A 17,063-nucleotide genomic window follows, 5' to 3' on the forward strand; every position below is an offset into this window, starting at 1 on the left:
TTATATTAAAGTAATGTTATCGATATCTCAAAACGAAATAGAAGGTATAACAGTTACTAACAATACGTAATCTAATCTAAGTGTTCCTCTAACTGGTTCTTTCTTTTCCTAGTATGTCTCTTACTAGCCTTTCATGTTTCAGAAGAGGTCCTGCTCCTTTTTTTCTTTAACTTCCACACTGCGCTTTGATCTGTTGTTTCACCATCCTTTTACATATAACACCACATCTCAAAAGGTTTTTTTTTCACTCCCACCGTCCACGTTTGGCACCCGTATAGAACCGTGTGTCCTCCCAACAAACACTTTTAACAATCCTTTTAAAATTTCCAAATTAAGCGTTCGTAAGCACAACTTCAGTAACTTCTTTTTTTTTAAACGTGTCCAAAAATTTTCTGCCGAAAATCCCCGAACGGTTTAAAATTAGTATCTATCATCCCTAAACTACTTTGATATGATTCTTTAAGAGAAAGACGGTGAAATTTTGAGGAGTTTCTACCGTATTTTATTAATTAAGAAGTCGTACCTAGTTTTTTATTGTTTCTTTAATCAGTAGTCTTACGATTTTGGCTATGGTTTAGGTCATTAAACGGAAAGTTCGTTGAACGAAATTTTACGAACATTGGTATTGTCAAAGGAAATGAAACATGCAATTGTTATGAGCTGCAAGGTCTTTTTCGTGTCCACAAATACAGCTAATGGTGAAACGCAATTAAGGAGTTAACTCGAAAATGAAATATTACATGTTTACTTGTTTTTTGTATGTCTTGTCGATTTATGTTTTGAAATCTATCTTTTCTACGAAACATTTAAAACGCATAAAAGTAATCCTTTTTGTCTTAAGGCCAAGGGTATGTAACATAGAAGGTGTTGTATTATGTAAAATAATACTGGTAACTGTAACATAAGTACAAGTACCATTGAAAAAAATTCACATATGTTATGCTTTGTTGTTAGTGTTGTTGTTTTGTCTCTGTTATTTAAAAATTCAAAGTAAAACTTTTTTCATTGGTATCTTTTTGTTTTTATAAATTATTTTTTTAAGGAAATTCCATATGGTTCATGACAGTAATTTTAACATATGTTGAAATTTATCAAAGATTGATCAAGAATAATAATCAAGTCGAAACGGATTTTTAACCAAATTTGATGTTAGGTAACAGGCGGGCTGAAAAGTTCGTAGGCTAGCATAGAAAAAATTATTTTTTTTTGATAGAATTTGATTTTATTATTCAATATAGTTTCCTTCGAAGGCGATACAACGATTATAGCGGTCATACAATTTTTCGATACCATTTTTATAATACAATTTGTCTTTAGCCTCAAAATAGACTTCAATTTCGGCGATTACCTATTCATCGGCGCGAAATTTCTGTCCAGCGAGCATCCTCTTGAGGTCTAAGAACAGAAAAAAATTGCTGGGGGCCAGAACTGGAGAATAGGGTGGATGCGGAAGTAATTCGAAGCCCAATTCATGGTATTTTGCCATCGATTTCATCGATTTGATGAAACAGCACTTTCTTTTTCAAACAACAAAAGTTCTTTCACTAAAAATGCTATAACTCAGATGCTAATAGTGCAACAGCTGTCAAATTTATACACGTGTCTTTTGAAGGTCAGGGCTAACTAAAAATCGTATGGATTTGATACTAGTAGAACCATATATGGGTCAGCCTACGAACCTTTCAGCCCGCCCTTGAACTTTAAAATCAAATATTGAGATGAAAATCGTTGAAATTCCTCCCTAAGTCATCACAAACGATAATAAATACGACTTGGGTTAAGTGTAAGTTAAAAACTGCAACGGTGTGGCCCATCCTTGGTTCTTCTGTACTATTAATAAATATTAATATTCTAAGGTCTCTACAAAAAATCTGTAATCAGATTTGTCTTAGCCACGGTGTACTTTTTTTCTGCTAAAAGAAATGCTTCTCGATATCCAAAGAAGACACTTCGTAGCACTATGTGCTTTGTATTTGAATCAATATTAAAGTTTAGACCAATTTCTCTTAAATCTATTTTCAATAATTGTTTCAGATTCTCCTGGTGTCCAACAATCGTTTGACTTGTTTGCCAGATGAAATTCATCGTATGTCGCAGCTGACGGAATTGGACGCGTCTTGTAACCAGCTTACGCATCTACCTCCACGGATGGGAGAACTTCGTTCTCTAAAGTCTTTCGTTCTTCACAACAATTACCTTCTCTGCGTACCATTAGAAATAACCTATTTGAACCTCGTAAGGCTGGACCTACGGGCCAATAGAATCGGGACGCTCCCAGTCGAAATGTTGAATATGGTCGCATTAATAGACTTATCGGTCGAGGATAATCCCCTCACCAGTCCGCCGGCAAGCGTAAGTGTTTATTAAACGATACTTTTAGCGTTTGTTTTGTAGATTAATAAATGGCCCGAAATTATATTTATCTCTCGCATTGAACCCTTGAACTTTTCTGAATTAGAGCTGACTCATTCACATTACAAGTGTGTTCAGAGTTTAATAAAGTGTAACGATTAACTGTATCAGTTAGGTTCATAAATAACCACAGTTCACTGCAAATTCTGTAAAAGCCATTTTTTGAGACTACCCACGTAGGTATTGTACCCTTCATCATCATAAGGTCGTCAATCCTAAGACGAGTTGGACACCCACCTCTGCTTTTTCCAATCTTGAGTTAATATTTGCAATTCCACAAAACTAGAACAACCTACATCCTTAACTATTTGTGAACAGTAATCTTATCTAGGACTACCTCTACCCCTCCTAACTTCCGTTTCTGCCTCTAATATGTCTTTGACAAGACCTTCATACCTGAGAAGGTGTCCTACCAACCCATCTCGCCTATTTCTTATTGACTTCCATGGAGTCCTCTATTCTCCTATTCTTTCTAATGTCTCTTCATTTCTAACCTTCTCTATCCACGGTATCCTCATCATTTGCCGGTAACACCACATTTCGAACATTTCTAACCTTTTCTTTTCCATCGTTCCCACCGTCCATGTTTAGCACCCGTACAGAGCCGCGCTCCAAACATACACCTTTAACAGTCTTTTTCTAAATTAATCATTCGCGAGCATAGAAGTGACTTCTTTTCATTGAAGGCGGCTCGACCCTGCGCTATCCTCTGCTTTATATTCTTGCTACTCCTTCCGTCCTTACTTATCTGACTTCCTAGATACCTAAAATCAGCCAGTTCTTCTAATCTTTATATTTGCTCTTTCCCTACTTTTTCTTCTCTTGCATACCGGTATTTTTGTTTTACTTTTATTTATATTATTAGATAGGTCAAATACCAACGTTTCACAAGGTCTTTTAAAAATTATTGATGAAGTCTTACCCCCCAAAGCAACACACAACGTGTGGCATTTATCACAAACAGTGATCCTTAAAAATAATACTTTTTGTCTTGAAGTGGTTACTGAGATCAAGAAATATAATACCCTTTCTTAAATGCTTAATTTATTTAGTTGATGTTTTTATATTTTTTTATAGGAAATTACGTTGTAATCTTTATTTCATTAGTAATCTATGTTGCAGTTGTGTAGGCGAGGACGTGTGCATATTTTCAAGTATCTTGAAACGGAAGCTGTAAAATTAGATAGGAAAACAGGGCTAAGCTGTAGTACGTTAGGTAGGCGACCCCGGAAAGCAACAGGAACTTTAGGGCCAACGAATAACTTAACCGAACGACTGAAACCAAAGAGGCATAACGTAGATAGCGGATACAGTACTAGTGATGGACTGGATAAGAGATGGTCGCAGGAAATTATTGGTAATAAGCTTAATATTTAAAAAAAATTAAGACTCCGACACAAAAAGCTAACTTACAAAATCATTGAGGCCAAATCTGAAAGTTGTAATCATAGATGATAGTCTATAGTCATAATTAAGTTAATTTTTAAAAATGTTTTTACTCAAAGCTTCAAACATTCCTTATTTTTGCGTCGGAGTTTAAAAGTACATTTTTCGTCACCTTGAGAGAAATTTTTATCGAATTTAACGATTTATTAGGCGAATCTGATAAGAATTGGATATCATCACCAATTTCTGTCCGAAGTATTGATGTAAATGGTGTCAATTCCGTTACCTCAACGCCTTCGACTATATCCCCAGTGTTAGACAATACGTTAGAGAACGAACCTTCAACGAGATCAATATTTAGCGAATTAGACAAAAAAGAGGATAAGGCTGTGACAGAAACCAACAGGTTTGTGTTTGTAGTTTACCGAATTTGCGATGAGTAGTGCGAGTAGTTAATTATTTTGTATAATATGCATTTTATTAGCATATTACAACGAACTGCACAGTATTTACTTTGACTAATAATAATTCTTTTTATTGATGCAGTAGTGTACATGGTTTATTATTATACATAGCTATATAGTGTATAAACATTCCTTTTGTGAAATGAAATTTTATACACATTACTTTATATCTCATTAAAATACCAAAGAAAACATAATGAATTTACCGCTTTAGTTTACTTACATGAATTTTTTGTAGGAATATAGAGACTATCAACAAGACTTTTAGCAATATGCTATGGATATTTATTGTTTATTTGATCTTTAGTAACTACATACAATATTTTCTTTCGTTTTTAATGTAAATAAATAAAACTGCAATTTTTTTAAGTTGGATTTCGATCAAAAAGTATAGTGTTATGAATCTCCCTAAACGCAAAAATTCACAATGAATCCATTTTATGATTAATTAATGTAAAGCTTTTATATTCTCATTACTTTTGCATGTAACTAATTTTATTGTTGAAGATCTTATATTTTTCTATTGTTGCTTGTGATATACAATACTTCTTTATATTATTTTCAAATCGAATAAATGGTATTTATTTTCACTCTTTTTTTTTTTTAAGTAGATAGTTTTTAGGACAGTATAACTTTGTTAGTGTATGCATGTCTGTATTGTAGATAATGTAATTTGTTTTCTAGATAAAAATCAAATTTTAATTTACTAAACTGAAACAACAGTCAGGTGAATAAAACTAATTTATGTCACTAACCCTTGCGTGGTTTGGTTTTTTTTAGTGCACGTTTAAATCCATGTTCCGATCCAACCATTGGAAGCGAAGATAAGTCGAAACCACTTCAAGGTATCCAAACATACAGGTAAATATTTATGTTTCTTGTTTTATGTTCCCTAAGTAATAGAATTCTTAAAATTTTAAATGACGTATGTTATACTTCTCAAACTATTTTGGAAAGTTAAAAACTGTAAATTATTAAAATTTGGGTCTTAAATTTTCAAATTTCAACTTTTAACTGTTACTGAAATTTAAAGGGAATATAAGGAAGCTTTACGTCAACAACGAGCGCAGGATGTGCCATCTGTCTATAGAACCAGGGATTCAGACGATCAAAGTTACAAAACAGAACCAAGCACTCCTACCCATCATACCTCTTCGACATTGGCCACTTCAAAATCAGATCCGACTCCTCTAAATTCCGCTTTTGGAAGCCCAAAACACATATTCGACGACACATCCGTTTCAAAGAAACCTGTTTTGAAAGTATCGCCCTCTACTAATAACCACCCTAAATGTGTGTCTCCGTCTGCCATAGACTTAGGAACTACTAATAATGCGGATTCCTTAAAAAATGGTGGGAATGTGAAAAATATGCAGGATTATGTAAAGCCAAAATTTTCACCATTGAAAAATTCAACGGGCATTTTATCGTATGATAACGTACCACCGGGTACCAATGTCAGTAATCAAAATGTACCAATGGTAAATGGGAAAGCGCGAATCGCGAATACCATAAGTTATTTCAATGGGGGTGCTAATAAAACACCACCGAATGGTGTACGTGGTGGTGTTACAAAAAGTTGGGGCCAAAATGGTACTGATAAAATTAGCTTTACCATGAGACGCGAAATTGACAAGGCCAAAGAGGAAACGGAAATGATTAAGCATTTGAGAAAGGTGAGTTGTTATTATTTCTGATGATGTATTTTACTAGTTTTTATCAGTATTTTTAATTTGTAATTGATACAGCATACAGTTTGCAATTTTTCAAAAGTAATTAGCTAGGGTATAATTTTTGTATCAAAGTATTACTTCTCTTGGTTTATTAACTTTCAATAAATATTTTTTCTCCGTTATTTTATTGAAAACATCAATCACGTGGACGTTGAATATTATCGATGTTTTTTATTTGTTTTTACTTTTTATAGATAATAGAAACTAAACTGAAAATGTCTCTGCCTGAAGATCTATCGTCTGCTTTGACAGACGGTGTTGTTTTGTGTCATTTGGCCAATCATATCCGACCTCGTTCTGTGGCTAGCATCCATGTTCCTTCGCCAGCAGTTGTAAGTACATTAAATAATACCAACGATTAAATTAATGGACTCAATTCTTTTTATCTTTAGCCTAAATTGACCATGGCACGGTGCAGAAGAAACGTGGACAATTTTATAGAAGCTTGTCGAAAAATTGGAGTTGATGAGGTAAGTTAGCTGAAATTTATTTACCTTCAATATTTTATCATATAAAATGGCTCCTCTAATTAATTTTTATTTTTTTAAAACATATTTGTAAACACTCGGTAGTTTACTTTTTATTTACATACTTATATGTATGTAATATTATATGCTGTGTTCCTATTTTTCTATATTGCGTGAGTATGTGTTGCATGGAGTGATTTTATAAATAATTTTTGCATTAAAGAATAGACGGAACATTTAAATCAGTAACGGCAAAATATTACTATGAAATATAAACACGAAGTAGGAAGTTATAAAATGTAACAGGAAATATTATTATATAGGCGGTATATTGTACATAGATCGTTTTGCTGTGTTATGCTTCGTGTTAATTTTAATATGAGTTTGTTTATATATAGCTTGTTGTGGTGTTAATAAGAGGCAAAATTATTTGTCGAATGCTGTAAATTTTGCGTTTGAATGATTAGGTACAGTCAATTAATATTTCATTTATTGAAAAGAAGTGACCCATATAGAGCAAAAAAGTTATTATATTACTCAGAAATGTATGTGTGTTAGTGGTTTTTCTATTTATAAGGCGTATTTTTAATATGTTGTACAGCAGAGTGAGACTGTGGGTTGGTTGCAGGGGCGCCTGTGCAACTGCATTGATGTTACGGAAGCACTGTCAGGACGTGGATTGCCGCGGTTACTCGACACCGTGGAGGCGCTCTGTCAAATGGATGATGGCGCTGTGATGCAAGTGTCTGAAACTATTGAGCCAGGCCCCCACAACAACCTAGTCTCACTCTTGCTGCTTTCCATCTTCGTATCTACCGTCATCTTACTCGCATTGTTTCCGCCCCCGAGTTAAATGAAAGGAAATCCATTTGGTGATTCGATATGGTTCATAGAAACATTCCAACTTATTCCATTTTAATAATATGTTTTATCTGATTTTCTTTTATAAGAAGTTTTGGTAGTCTGTTGTTTATATTAATAGCTGAAAAACAAAAAACGACAAAATATTTTACATGTTGCAGTAAAAGTTTTTTAACAGTTGTTTGATATTGTATAATTATTATTTATTCAGAAATGTGAGTAGAATACGAACTTTTGTGGTTACTTGTTTTGAATCTTAGTAAGTATAATTACTTATACATAAAACAATGTTTCAGTGTTGCTAATGCAGTTATAACATGGAGATTAACTTCAGTACCTAATCATTTAATTTTCTATTGAAATTTTCAGTTTGCATAAAGTAAAATATTTTGTTGGTTTGAACATAATAAAAATTGTTTTTCAGTAATCAGTATACTAAATGTCCAGAAAACATTGAATAAATATTAAGCACTGGATAGAGAATACATTCGAATCAAAAAGTCCAGTGTTGTTGTGGGATTTGACACTTGCCTTTTTTTAAAATTTCGATTAAAAAATTAGCTTAGTTGGCTAGTTGGCGCCACTTCTCACGTAGTAATCTCTATGGTTTCTGGACACCTAATATAATGCCAACATATTTGATGAATGTTTAACAGTTTTGATAGTAGTGTTGTATTAATAGTATATGGTTGGATTATATTTGAAATTACTACAAGAAAAGGTGCTACATCTACTATATATTCTAATCTAGAATAAGTAAATTCGTAACTTGTCGTTTTAATAAATCCAAAAGCTAAGTAGAGTATCTTAAAACAATAGCAACTGAAACCATAGAATATGTACCTACACTTACCATTCAAGAACTGGTCCTAAAAGGTCCACAAGTTTTTACATTTTTAAAATAGTACATATTGGCTTTTTAATAGACTTGTTAGTTTATATATATATATGTTTTTTTATTTTTTGATTGGTTGTGAATCTTCAATCTTTACTAACACATATCAGGTTGCATTTATTAGTTCATAATAGTATTTCTTTAAAGAGATTATTTTTATAAGTAATAATACTATATTTTGAAATTTGTTATAATACTTTTTTAATACTATTTTTCTTTTAAAAACTGCATTTCCAAATTCTGACTGCAATAGTTAAAAGAGGAATTTATCATTCAGTATTTTTATTCGGTTGGTTGTGAATTTTTGATGGTTACTTAATTTTTGTTTTGTTTTGTTTTATGAATAATGAGTTGTTAGCATTTTAAAGGTCTTGATTTAACAATTTACAATTACTATAATCGTAGTGTTTATTACATTCATACATTAGTTATCATTTAATATACTTTGAAGTACCTATTATAGTTAAAATTAAAACTGAACTTTAGTTTTTTTTTTATAATTTTAGCGAAGATAAGTCGAAACCACTTCAAGGTATCCAAACATACAGGTAAATATTTATGTTTCTTGTTTTATGTTCCCTAAGTAATAGAATTCTTAAAATTTTAAATGACGTATGTTATACTTCTCAAACTATTTTGGAAAGTTAAAAACTGTAAATTATTAAAATTTGGGTCTTAAATTTTCAAATTTCAACTTTTAACTGTTACTGAAATTTAAAGGGAATATAAGGAAGCTTTACGTCAACAACGAGCGCAGGATGTGCCATCTGTCTATAGAACCAGGGATTCAGACGATCAAAGTTACAAAACAGAACCAAGCACTCCTACCCATCATACCTCTTCGACATTGGCCACTTCAAAATCAGATCCGACTCCTCTAAATTCCGCTTTTGGAAGCCCAAANTGGTCACTTCAATCAGTATTACCTAATGAAGACGTTTCTGTTTGGCATTTTTCTGTAAGCACAAAGCAAAAAAGCCAAATATACGATGTATACTTTTATAATATATTTCAGATACTTTTCCTATTTTTTAGAATTAATACAAAAATGTTGCTTTTACATGTATTAATGGAAACATATGTATAAGTTTTGAACCAAAAAAGTGAATCAGCATAACAATCAAAGTTTAATGGACTTATACATTGATTTCCATTTAATTTCTTAAAATCCTTTTTTATACCTATACATATAATACAATTAATAAGTTTATTGAGATGAAAAGGTGCTTTAATTTGAGCGAATACTTTAAAAAATGTATCTCATGTATTAATGCTTGCTGTGTTTACGTTGCCTTGCTTAATATTGTTACTATAACGAGTATTTATATTGAATATTTATCGCATATTCTTCCAAGAGTATCATATATCAGTATTTAGAGGAGCCAATAAATTTGTTATACAGGGTTTGCTTTATTTTGTTCTTAATTGCAATGAACTGTTTCTTTACTGTAAGCCCTTGGTTCAAACTTTAGTCTGGCAAAAAAAAATAATAATTAAATAATCTGTTATTGAAAATTAATTAAAACTTAGCTACTCTTTTTCCTGTGATTTCCTTGCATCGTTCAGGATATACAACGATATTTTTTTATTTCTCATATATCTTTATTTTGTCCATGTCATCTTCCTCTACCCAACCATCACTCACCCATTCCTACGATTTTAACAGGGGCTAGAAGAGACCCTTTCTTACTATCCTCCAGCCTTTTACCAACCACAAATGTTTTGTAAAGGGTTTTCCAAATTTGAGAATAATTTAAATTGAAAGTCTCTTACGCCATTAAAATTTCATTTTTCAGCAGTTTTAGTAATTTTTTAATAAATTTATTTTTGTTTTACAGAATTTAGTGTGTTGTGCTTCGGATGTTCTGGAAGGTCGTGGATTAGTTCAAGTGGCTGTCACGGTGACAGAGCTCTTGAGATTTCATAATAATCCGAAAGGTATAGTCAATTAAGTGGACATTCAAAATGCTTGACCAATTTGCTATCCCCATAGGTAAGGATTTATTTTAGTGTTATATCGTTGGAGTACTATGCTCTTATGACATCACCATTTTAATGTACTCTATACATATAATACCTTGATCTCTTGAATTTCGCTCATCGTAAGTTAACGTCTTACTACTTTAAAAATATCTGGGTTTCCTTATAGGATTTTTTAATGTTTTTTATCGTAAACTTTCATGCAATTCGAATCGGAACAGGTTAATACACGTTAATAATTATTTATTATAAAAAGTTAAATTACTAAAAATTACGGGAATCCAACGATATTTCCTAAAGAGTATGTGATTGTGCCTGCAGTTAATTTTGAAAATAAGTAAAATATCGGTGTAAAAAACATTTTGTAGTTACACGTAAAACTACAAAATTAAATGTTAAAACCATCGGAAACATTAAAAGCTTGCAACGAAATATCTTAAACATAAAAAAATAACATGTACAAACAAAATCAAAATGCAGACATAGCTGTAGTAAGTACAGAAAAGTTCGTGGAAAACAAAAGTTACATTATAAGTTAAAAAGGGCTGTAATATTAATTTCAAATCAAATTATTTTAAGTAAGTTAGCAGTAGCAATAGTTACATCTATAGCTAAATTTTAGTTATTATTTTTTGTACTGGTTTAATTTCTGTGATTATATTAATAATAATTTATAAGAGAGGCATTTTCAGTTTTGAATGATCGTAATCGATCGTTGTATTTTAATAATTCACATATCACTTTTAAAATTTTATTTTCAATAGTTTTGTTTTGAAGATAAACTATTTTGGATCTTAATATTTGTTTTTCGTATTTGTGTTAAAACATTGATCACTGCCATTAATACGAAAACGATAGCAAACCATGACAAAATACTATTTCAAAAGTCAATTTCCGTTAGTTTTGTCTATGTTTACTGGTATATGTCGACGATAGCTTTTCTTTCCTTTAACAGTTAAAATAAACCGATAAACAATACTGAGATCCAAAAGGAATAATAATTTTTTATATTGTAGTTTAGAATTTTCATAAGTTGAAGTCATTATTTATTTGTGAGTGCCAAAGAATAAAATTTCCATTATAACGATGCCCACGTAAATGAGGCGTTATATTAATATTTTAATAATGTTTAGAGAAAATTACATACGTATGTGTAATTATTCTAATAACTTCGTTTTTTTCTTCAAAATTTCTACATATTAAGGATTGCAACTAACCCTGAGTTAGAGAAACGTTTGAAAATAAGTTTGTTGTGAAATAGGATTTGGTCATTTAAAGTGTATTTAAAAACAAAATAATGTATCCAGAGGTAAAAAATTGTCGTTAAGGAAAATTGATCTCTGAATTCTTTAAAACCATTGCTTATGCACATCACTTGTTTCATTGCTCCAAAACGCGACATACATTATATTCTTTTAATATTAGAAAACCTATCGCTAAGTACCTTACTGATATAAGTTTAATATGGTGCTTTTATCCGTTTGTTCACTATTAAATGCCATTATAATACTTTCATTTCATTCTACTACGGCTATTTTCATTTACCGTTAATATAAGGTAAATGTAGAAGGCCATATATTCTTGAATTAATGTTTTCTGCATATAGTTGTATTTTTCTGATATTACCTTTAGTGGTTTCAGTAAATACATAATTACCTAATGAATGGCCTATTTAGAATCTCATATATACTGCTGCAATTCTAAAATCTTCTGTACTTACAATTACATTAATATTTAAATTATGTTATGTGATTAATAAATGCGATTTATATTTATTTTAATATAAACAAAGCAAAACTTCCATTTATTTTCACAATACAAAGGTTTAGATCTCTTCCAGATAAGCGTGAATGCTGTGTATTTTTAAAAGATATTGTAAATTTATGTATCTAGTCAATTACGAATATAATAAAGTTTTGTATGACCATGAAATACAATTAAATTTACATAGAACCACAATTAACAAAAAATATTTGTGAATTCTTACACTATGGCATTTAAAAAGTAAGCTTCTAAGTTTTTATTCATTCTCATCACGTCACAAGATAGCCCTAACACAACATCGACCAACCCACCTCAGTTAAACAGGTAGATTGGTCGATGTTCTGTTAAGCTGTTTACGGAGTGCTGATGAGAACCAGAGTTCAAAATCTACGCTTGACAGTTCTGTCAGTATACTGCCCAAAAGCATTTTGTTCTATATGTTTGCGTAGATAGCAACTGTGTGGTTTCAGTTTCATATTTAATCCCACAATATGCAGCAAATTTTTACAGGTAGTGTTCACTGTTTTTTGTTCTTTTAAATAAACATGTGATCATAGTATATATGAGTACTTGAATAGTATTTTATTCAAAAGAATCACTTAGTACAAATATTTACATCTACATTATGTCGCTTAATGCATACATTTATGTAAGCAGTAAAAAACTGCATTTAATTTAATTCGCCTAATAATATTACAATATTAATTTTTCTTTTTCTCTTTATTTGGTAAAATTCCCATTGATCTCTGGTACTCAGTTATCAGTTTCTCTTGGGTCTCTGGCAAACATGGAGAATACCTGCTGTATTCCATACTAAATTCTCCTTTTCCTTGGGTACTTGATCTTAGTTCTCCAGCATAACCAAACATATCGTTAAGTGGTACTTCAGCATGTACTGTAAACCAACCTTCGGTTCCTTCAGTACCAGTAATAATACCGTGTCTTTTATTAAGTTGCACCATAACTGCCCCTTGGAATTCATCTGGAACTGTTACTTCCACCGACATTACTGGTTCCAATACTTGCCAAATTCCATCTTCAAAAACTAAAATGAAAGTAAAATTAATGCGTCATTTTTGAAATATTTTTTTAATCGCAAATTGAAAAAATTTAAAAAGGATTATATTGCACCGGAAGCATTTAAGGAAAAAACTTCACGTTAGACAAAATTAAACGCGTGTGCAGGTATTCCACTTACAATAGTAAGTTCTGGAATATCTGCATGAGACTTTTACTGACCATATTAATACTAAAAAAATTAATTTTGATTTTTTTTAATGTGATGAAATGATTAAGAGCATTTATTTTTTTCAAATCAATGTTTAAATTTATTAACTGCTGTCTATTTCATTAATTTAGAAAAAATGTGTTTTTTATTACTCGTAAATCACTGTAGCTTTCGGTATATTTATGGAGATAATAGTTTGTGCCAAAAATATGGGGATTTGCAGTTACATGGGCAGATCACCCAAACCTTTCTAAGATAACTAATTATTATGTGATGAGTCTCACCTTCTCTAATTGCTCCTTGAGTTGCTAAAAAGAAGGCTAATTCACTTGAATCTACAATATGATGCATACCATCTTGTAGTCTAAACTTCAGCCCGGTTAGTTTATGACCCGTTAGAAGTCCTTTTTCGGCCATGGCAAGGAAGCCCTTTTTAATACCTGGTATAAATTGTTTAGGTACATTTGTTCCTACAGTTTCATCAACAAATTCTAAAGATGTATTCTTATTTGGAGGTAATGGTTCCAAAATTCCTGTAACTCTTGCATATTGCCCTTGACCGCCTGATTGTTTTTTATGAAGATAATCAAACGGACAGGGCTGTATTAAAGTTTCTCGGAAGGAAACTTTTGGTTTTCCAAGAATAACGGGACAATTGTATTCCCGTTCCATTCTCTGTGCATAAATTTCCAGGTGTAGCTCCCCCATTCCAGATACAATTGTTTCTTTATTGTCAGAATCATAGTAGAAATGAAAAGTAGGATCTTCCTTGGTAAATCGGGCTACAGCTTTTGAGAAATTATCTCGATCTTTATTATTTGCTGGGACAATAGACATTGAAACAACAGGTTCAGGAACAAATATGGATTCCATTGCGAGCTGTAAATTTTTATCGGTAACAAATGTGTCACCGCTGGCACAATCAACGCCAAACAGGGCGAAAATGTCGCCAGAAAAAACTTCATTTACATCTTCCATATTATTAGAATGCATCCGAACTAGTCGTGCTATTCTAACTTTTCGCATTGTCCTTACGTTATACAAATTGTCACCTTTCTTAAGTACTCCCTGATAACAACGCATATATGTTAACTGACCAAATCGACCAGCTTCTAATTTAAAAGCGAGTGCGACAAAAGGGTAAGAATCATCACGTGCTGGGTTTAGAATAACTTTTTGTGGTTCTTGTCCTTCTTTTTCTTTAAGTGCAAAATTTTCAACTTCCCCTGGATTTGGTAAATAATCTAAAACTGCATCCAATAAGGGTTGAACACCCCTATTTTTTAACGCTGTTCCTACTAGTACTGGTGTGAAAGTACGTTTAATACATGTACGTCTTATAGCATTTTTAATATCACCTTCAGAAATTGATTTTTCCTCTAAAAATAAATCAGCCAAAGTATCATCCACATTTGATAGATTTTCTATTAATTCATGTCTATAATCTGCACACTCTGTTCGCATATGATTTGGTATTTCATCATAAAATAAACTTTCACCAAAGTCTCCCTGAAAGTAAATCGCTTTTTGTGAAATTAAATCTACTACTCCTTTGTTTTCTCTCTCTAATCCAATGGGAAGTTGTAAAAATGCTGCATTATGATTCATTTTTGACCTCAATTGTGATACCACACGTTTTGGGTTTGCACCTAATCTGTCTAACTTATTTATAAATGCCAAACAGGGAACATTATAACGCTTCATTTGACGATTTACAGTCAGTGTTTGACTTTGAACTCCTCCGACTGCACAGAGAACTAAAACGGCTCCATCTAACACCCTTAACGCTCTCTCTACCTCAACAGTAAAGTCAACATGCCCCGGAGTGTCTATTATATTTATATTGTGTTCTTTCCAAATGGTATATGTTGCAGCCGATTGAATTGTTATACCTCGTTGTCTTTCAAGTTCCATAGAATCCATAACAGCCCCCACATTATCTTTACCTTTCACTTCATGCATTTCCTCGATTCGACCAGTGTAAAAGAGGATACGTTCTGTAAGGGTAGTTTTACCAGAATCAATATGTGCAGATATTCCAATATTTCGAATTTTTTCTAGGGGTTTATGATCCACATTTGCTTGAGAGCACATGCATTTCTGAAGCTATAAAATTGTGTCATAAATTCGTTTTTATAATAAAAATAAATTATCACCTTATGTATTACGTTGGAGGTTATGATATTCTTCTTGATTACACTTAGCCTTAAAACACTAACAATTGTCATTTTGTACGTTACTAAGTTAATTAATTAAGAATATCTTCTGCAACTTGGACAATTTTTATAACATTATATAAAAACAGAAAGTTTAAAAATCAAAATATTTATAGGTTAAAGCATTTAGAGACATTTAGCTAATCTATGGTATTGCATTATTTTTATTATTCTCCTTATAATCACAGATAAATATACTGGTTTTGAATTTACTTCTATGGGAAACAGATTGTGAGATGCGCTCATTCACCATTCATTCAGTATCGTAATGAATAGGCAGTGGACTAGTGGTTAGTGGTTTGGTTTTAATTGTTTTGTTTCAAATAATTTTGGTTGGTCCAAACCTTTAAAGTTGATAAGAACAACTATGTACGATGTTATAATTTCTAAAACCTACAAAGAGGTACAATTTATTATTACATTATAACAGACATATATTTTCACAAGAAACAAAAGCAGCCATTACAAAATGGCTACTTTTTGGTTATCGGTGGTCCATATATTTTCAATTTTCTTTACTAATAATGGTAATATTTGGAAACATTTTAGTCGAATTTGCATATTTTCAGGCGCACAGCACAGCACTTATTTATATTTTAAAAAACGACAGTACAAGTAATAATCGATCTTGTCTGATAGATATATGATCATTTCGGCATTTTAATTTTTACTTACGTTTATGCATAGCTTTTTGTTAATTGTAAAAATCCCATACACCGTAAATTGAATTGGACAATGCAGGGTAGTCAGGCAGTACAGTATGACCTGAAAATGCAGTCGATTAGTTTAAGTTTTATGCAACGATTTTAAAGGTGTGAATGCGTTCAGTAAATTAATTTTTATTATACAACAATTCTTAACTTATCGACAAGAAGAGCGTGTAACAGATTGTCGTTGTCATATATTTGAAAGTCATGATAAGCGAAGGTTATCCTTTATATCTAGAATGTAGAATAGGTGCATTGCTATTAAATTAAAATTCTATTAAAATGGTTTTCTTTTCTATGTTTAGGGTTCGGTATGTGTCGTGTTAATTAAGTGGATCCACGAATAGGAGCAGGTGGAGTTTTTTCATTTTATGCAGACGACCATTTCAAGGTGAGTAATTTATTTTTTATAGATAATGTGTTTCATAATACATTTTTCGAATTTTATAATGGGAGTGAAGAAACAAAGATGTTAGTATAATGTGACACGGTATCCATAATTTCCTGTTTAGGTCACTGGTATAAATCTTGTACTTATATCTAAATTATTTATTTAAAAATGCAAGCTACACTTATCGCCCACTGATTTAGTAGGTCAATTAGCAACCAAATTAATAATAATGGGAGAAGTCGAGATCGTAGAATCATCCGGAAAAGAGTAAAACAGGGTGGTGAGGTGGTTTGCCATCCTCACCAACCCTGTGAATGTTCCTTGCCATTTTTTGCGTTCTCCAAGTATAAAAAGATTAAAAAATACATTTATTAGTTATTTAATACTTTGTTAACTATTGTCAAAATATTATTTGAATTGTTTTAAATTAAATTCAACAGCTTCGTATAACAAGTCAAAATCGCCCCTCATTAAGTATTTAATTTAGTAAATTTGCTGAACCCTATGCAATATTCGCTTATAGGTATATAAAATATTAATTATATTATTATACTTGTAC

At 31.6% G+C, this 17,063-nt stretch overlaps 2 protein-coding genes and 1 long non-coding RNA gene across 5 annotated transcripts in view; 2 read left to right on the plus strand and 1 right to left on the minus strand.

Annotated features, from left to right (window-relative positions):
- LOC108739207 (leucine-rich repeat and calponin homology domain-containing protein 1) overlaps positions 1-12,130 on the plus strand; it is a 41,383-nt gene extending 29,253 nt beyond the window's left edge. Inside the window, exons 3-10 of one of the 2 annotated variants that reach the window (XM_018472999.1) lie at positions 2,035-2,352; positions 3,535-3,769; positions 4,009-4,204; positions 5,043-5,123; positions 5,296-5,938; positions 6,190-6,327; positions 6,388-6,465; positions 10,057-12,130. In XM_018472999.1, the coding sequence (XP_018328501.1) occupies positions 2,035-2,352; positions 3,535-3,769; positions 4,009-4,204; positions 5,043-5,123; positions 5,296-5,938; positions 6,190-6,327; positions 6,388-6,465; positions 10,057-10,170 (1,803 nt within the window). In that variant the 3' untranslated portion in view covers positions 10,171-12,130. Of the gene's footprint in view, positions 1-2,034; positions 2,353-3,534; positions 3,770-4,008; positions 4,205-5,042; positions 5,124-5,295; positions 5,939-6,189; positions 6,328-6,387; positions 6,466-7,090; positions 8,699-10,056 lie in introns of those variants that run through there. The other variant, XM_018472998.2, reaches the window with a different exon arrangement.
- On the plus strand, positions 8,723-9,116 carry LOC112904649. Its single transcript, XR_003231257.1, has 2 exons — positions 8,723-8,766; positions 8,939-9,116. It is a non-coding gene; the product is annotated as an uncharacterized LOC112904649 (long non-coding RNA).
- A 397-nt stretch (positions 12,131-12,527) lies between the features above and the next one.
- The window catches only part of LOC108739208 (elongation factor G, mitochondrial), a 27,589-nt gene continuing 23,053 nt past the window's right edge, over positions 12,528-17,063 (minus strand). The window contains exons 1-3 of one of the 2 annotated variants that reach the window (XM_018473000.1): positions 15,347-15,550; positions 13,475-15,296; positions 12,528-13,007 (exon numbers count right to left, since the gene is read on the minus strand). In XM_018473000.1, coding sequence (XP_018328502.1) covers positions 12,664-13,007; positions 13,475-15,296; positions 15,347-15,418 — 2,238 coding nt within the window. In that variant the 5' untranslated portion in view covers positions 15,419-15,550 and the 3' untranslated portion in view covers positions 12,528-12,663. Of the gene's footprint in view, positions 13,008-13,474; positions 15,297-15,346; positions 15,551-17,063 lie in introns of those variants that run through there. The other variant, XM_025975252.1, reaches the window with a different exon arrangement.

The sequence above is a fragment of the Agrilus planipennis genome, unplaced genomic scaffold (genome assembly GCF_000699045.2).
Source record: "Agrilus planipennis isolate EAB-ADULT unplaced genomic scaffold, Apla_2.0 scaffold174, whole genome shotgun sequence".
NCBI classification, from domain to species: domain Eukaryota; kingdom Metazoa; phylum Arthropoda; class Insecta; order Coleoptera; family Buprestidae; genus Agrilus; species Agrilus planipennis.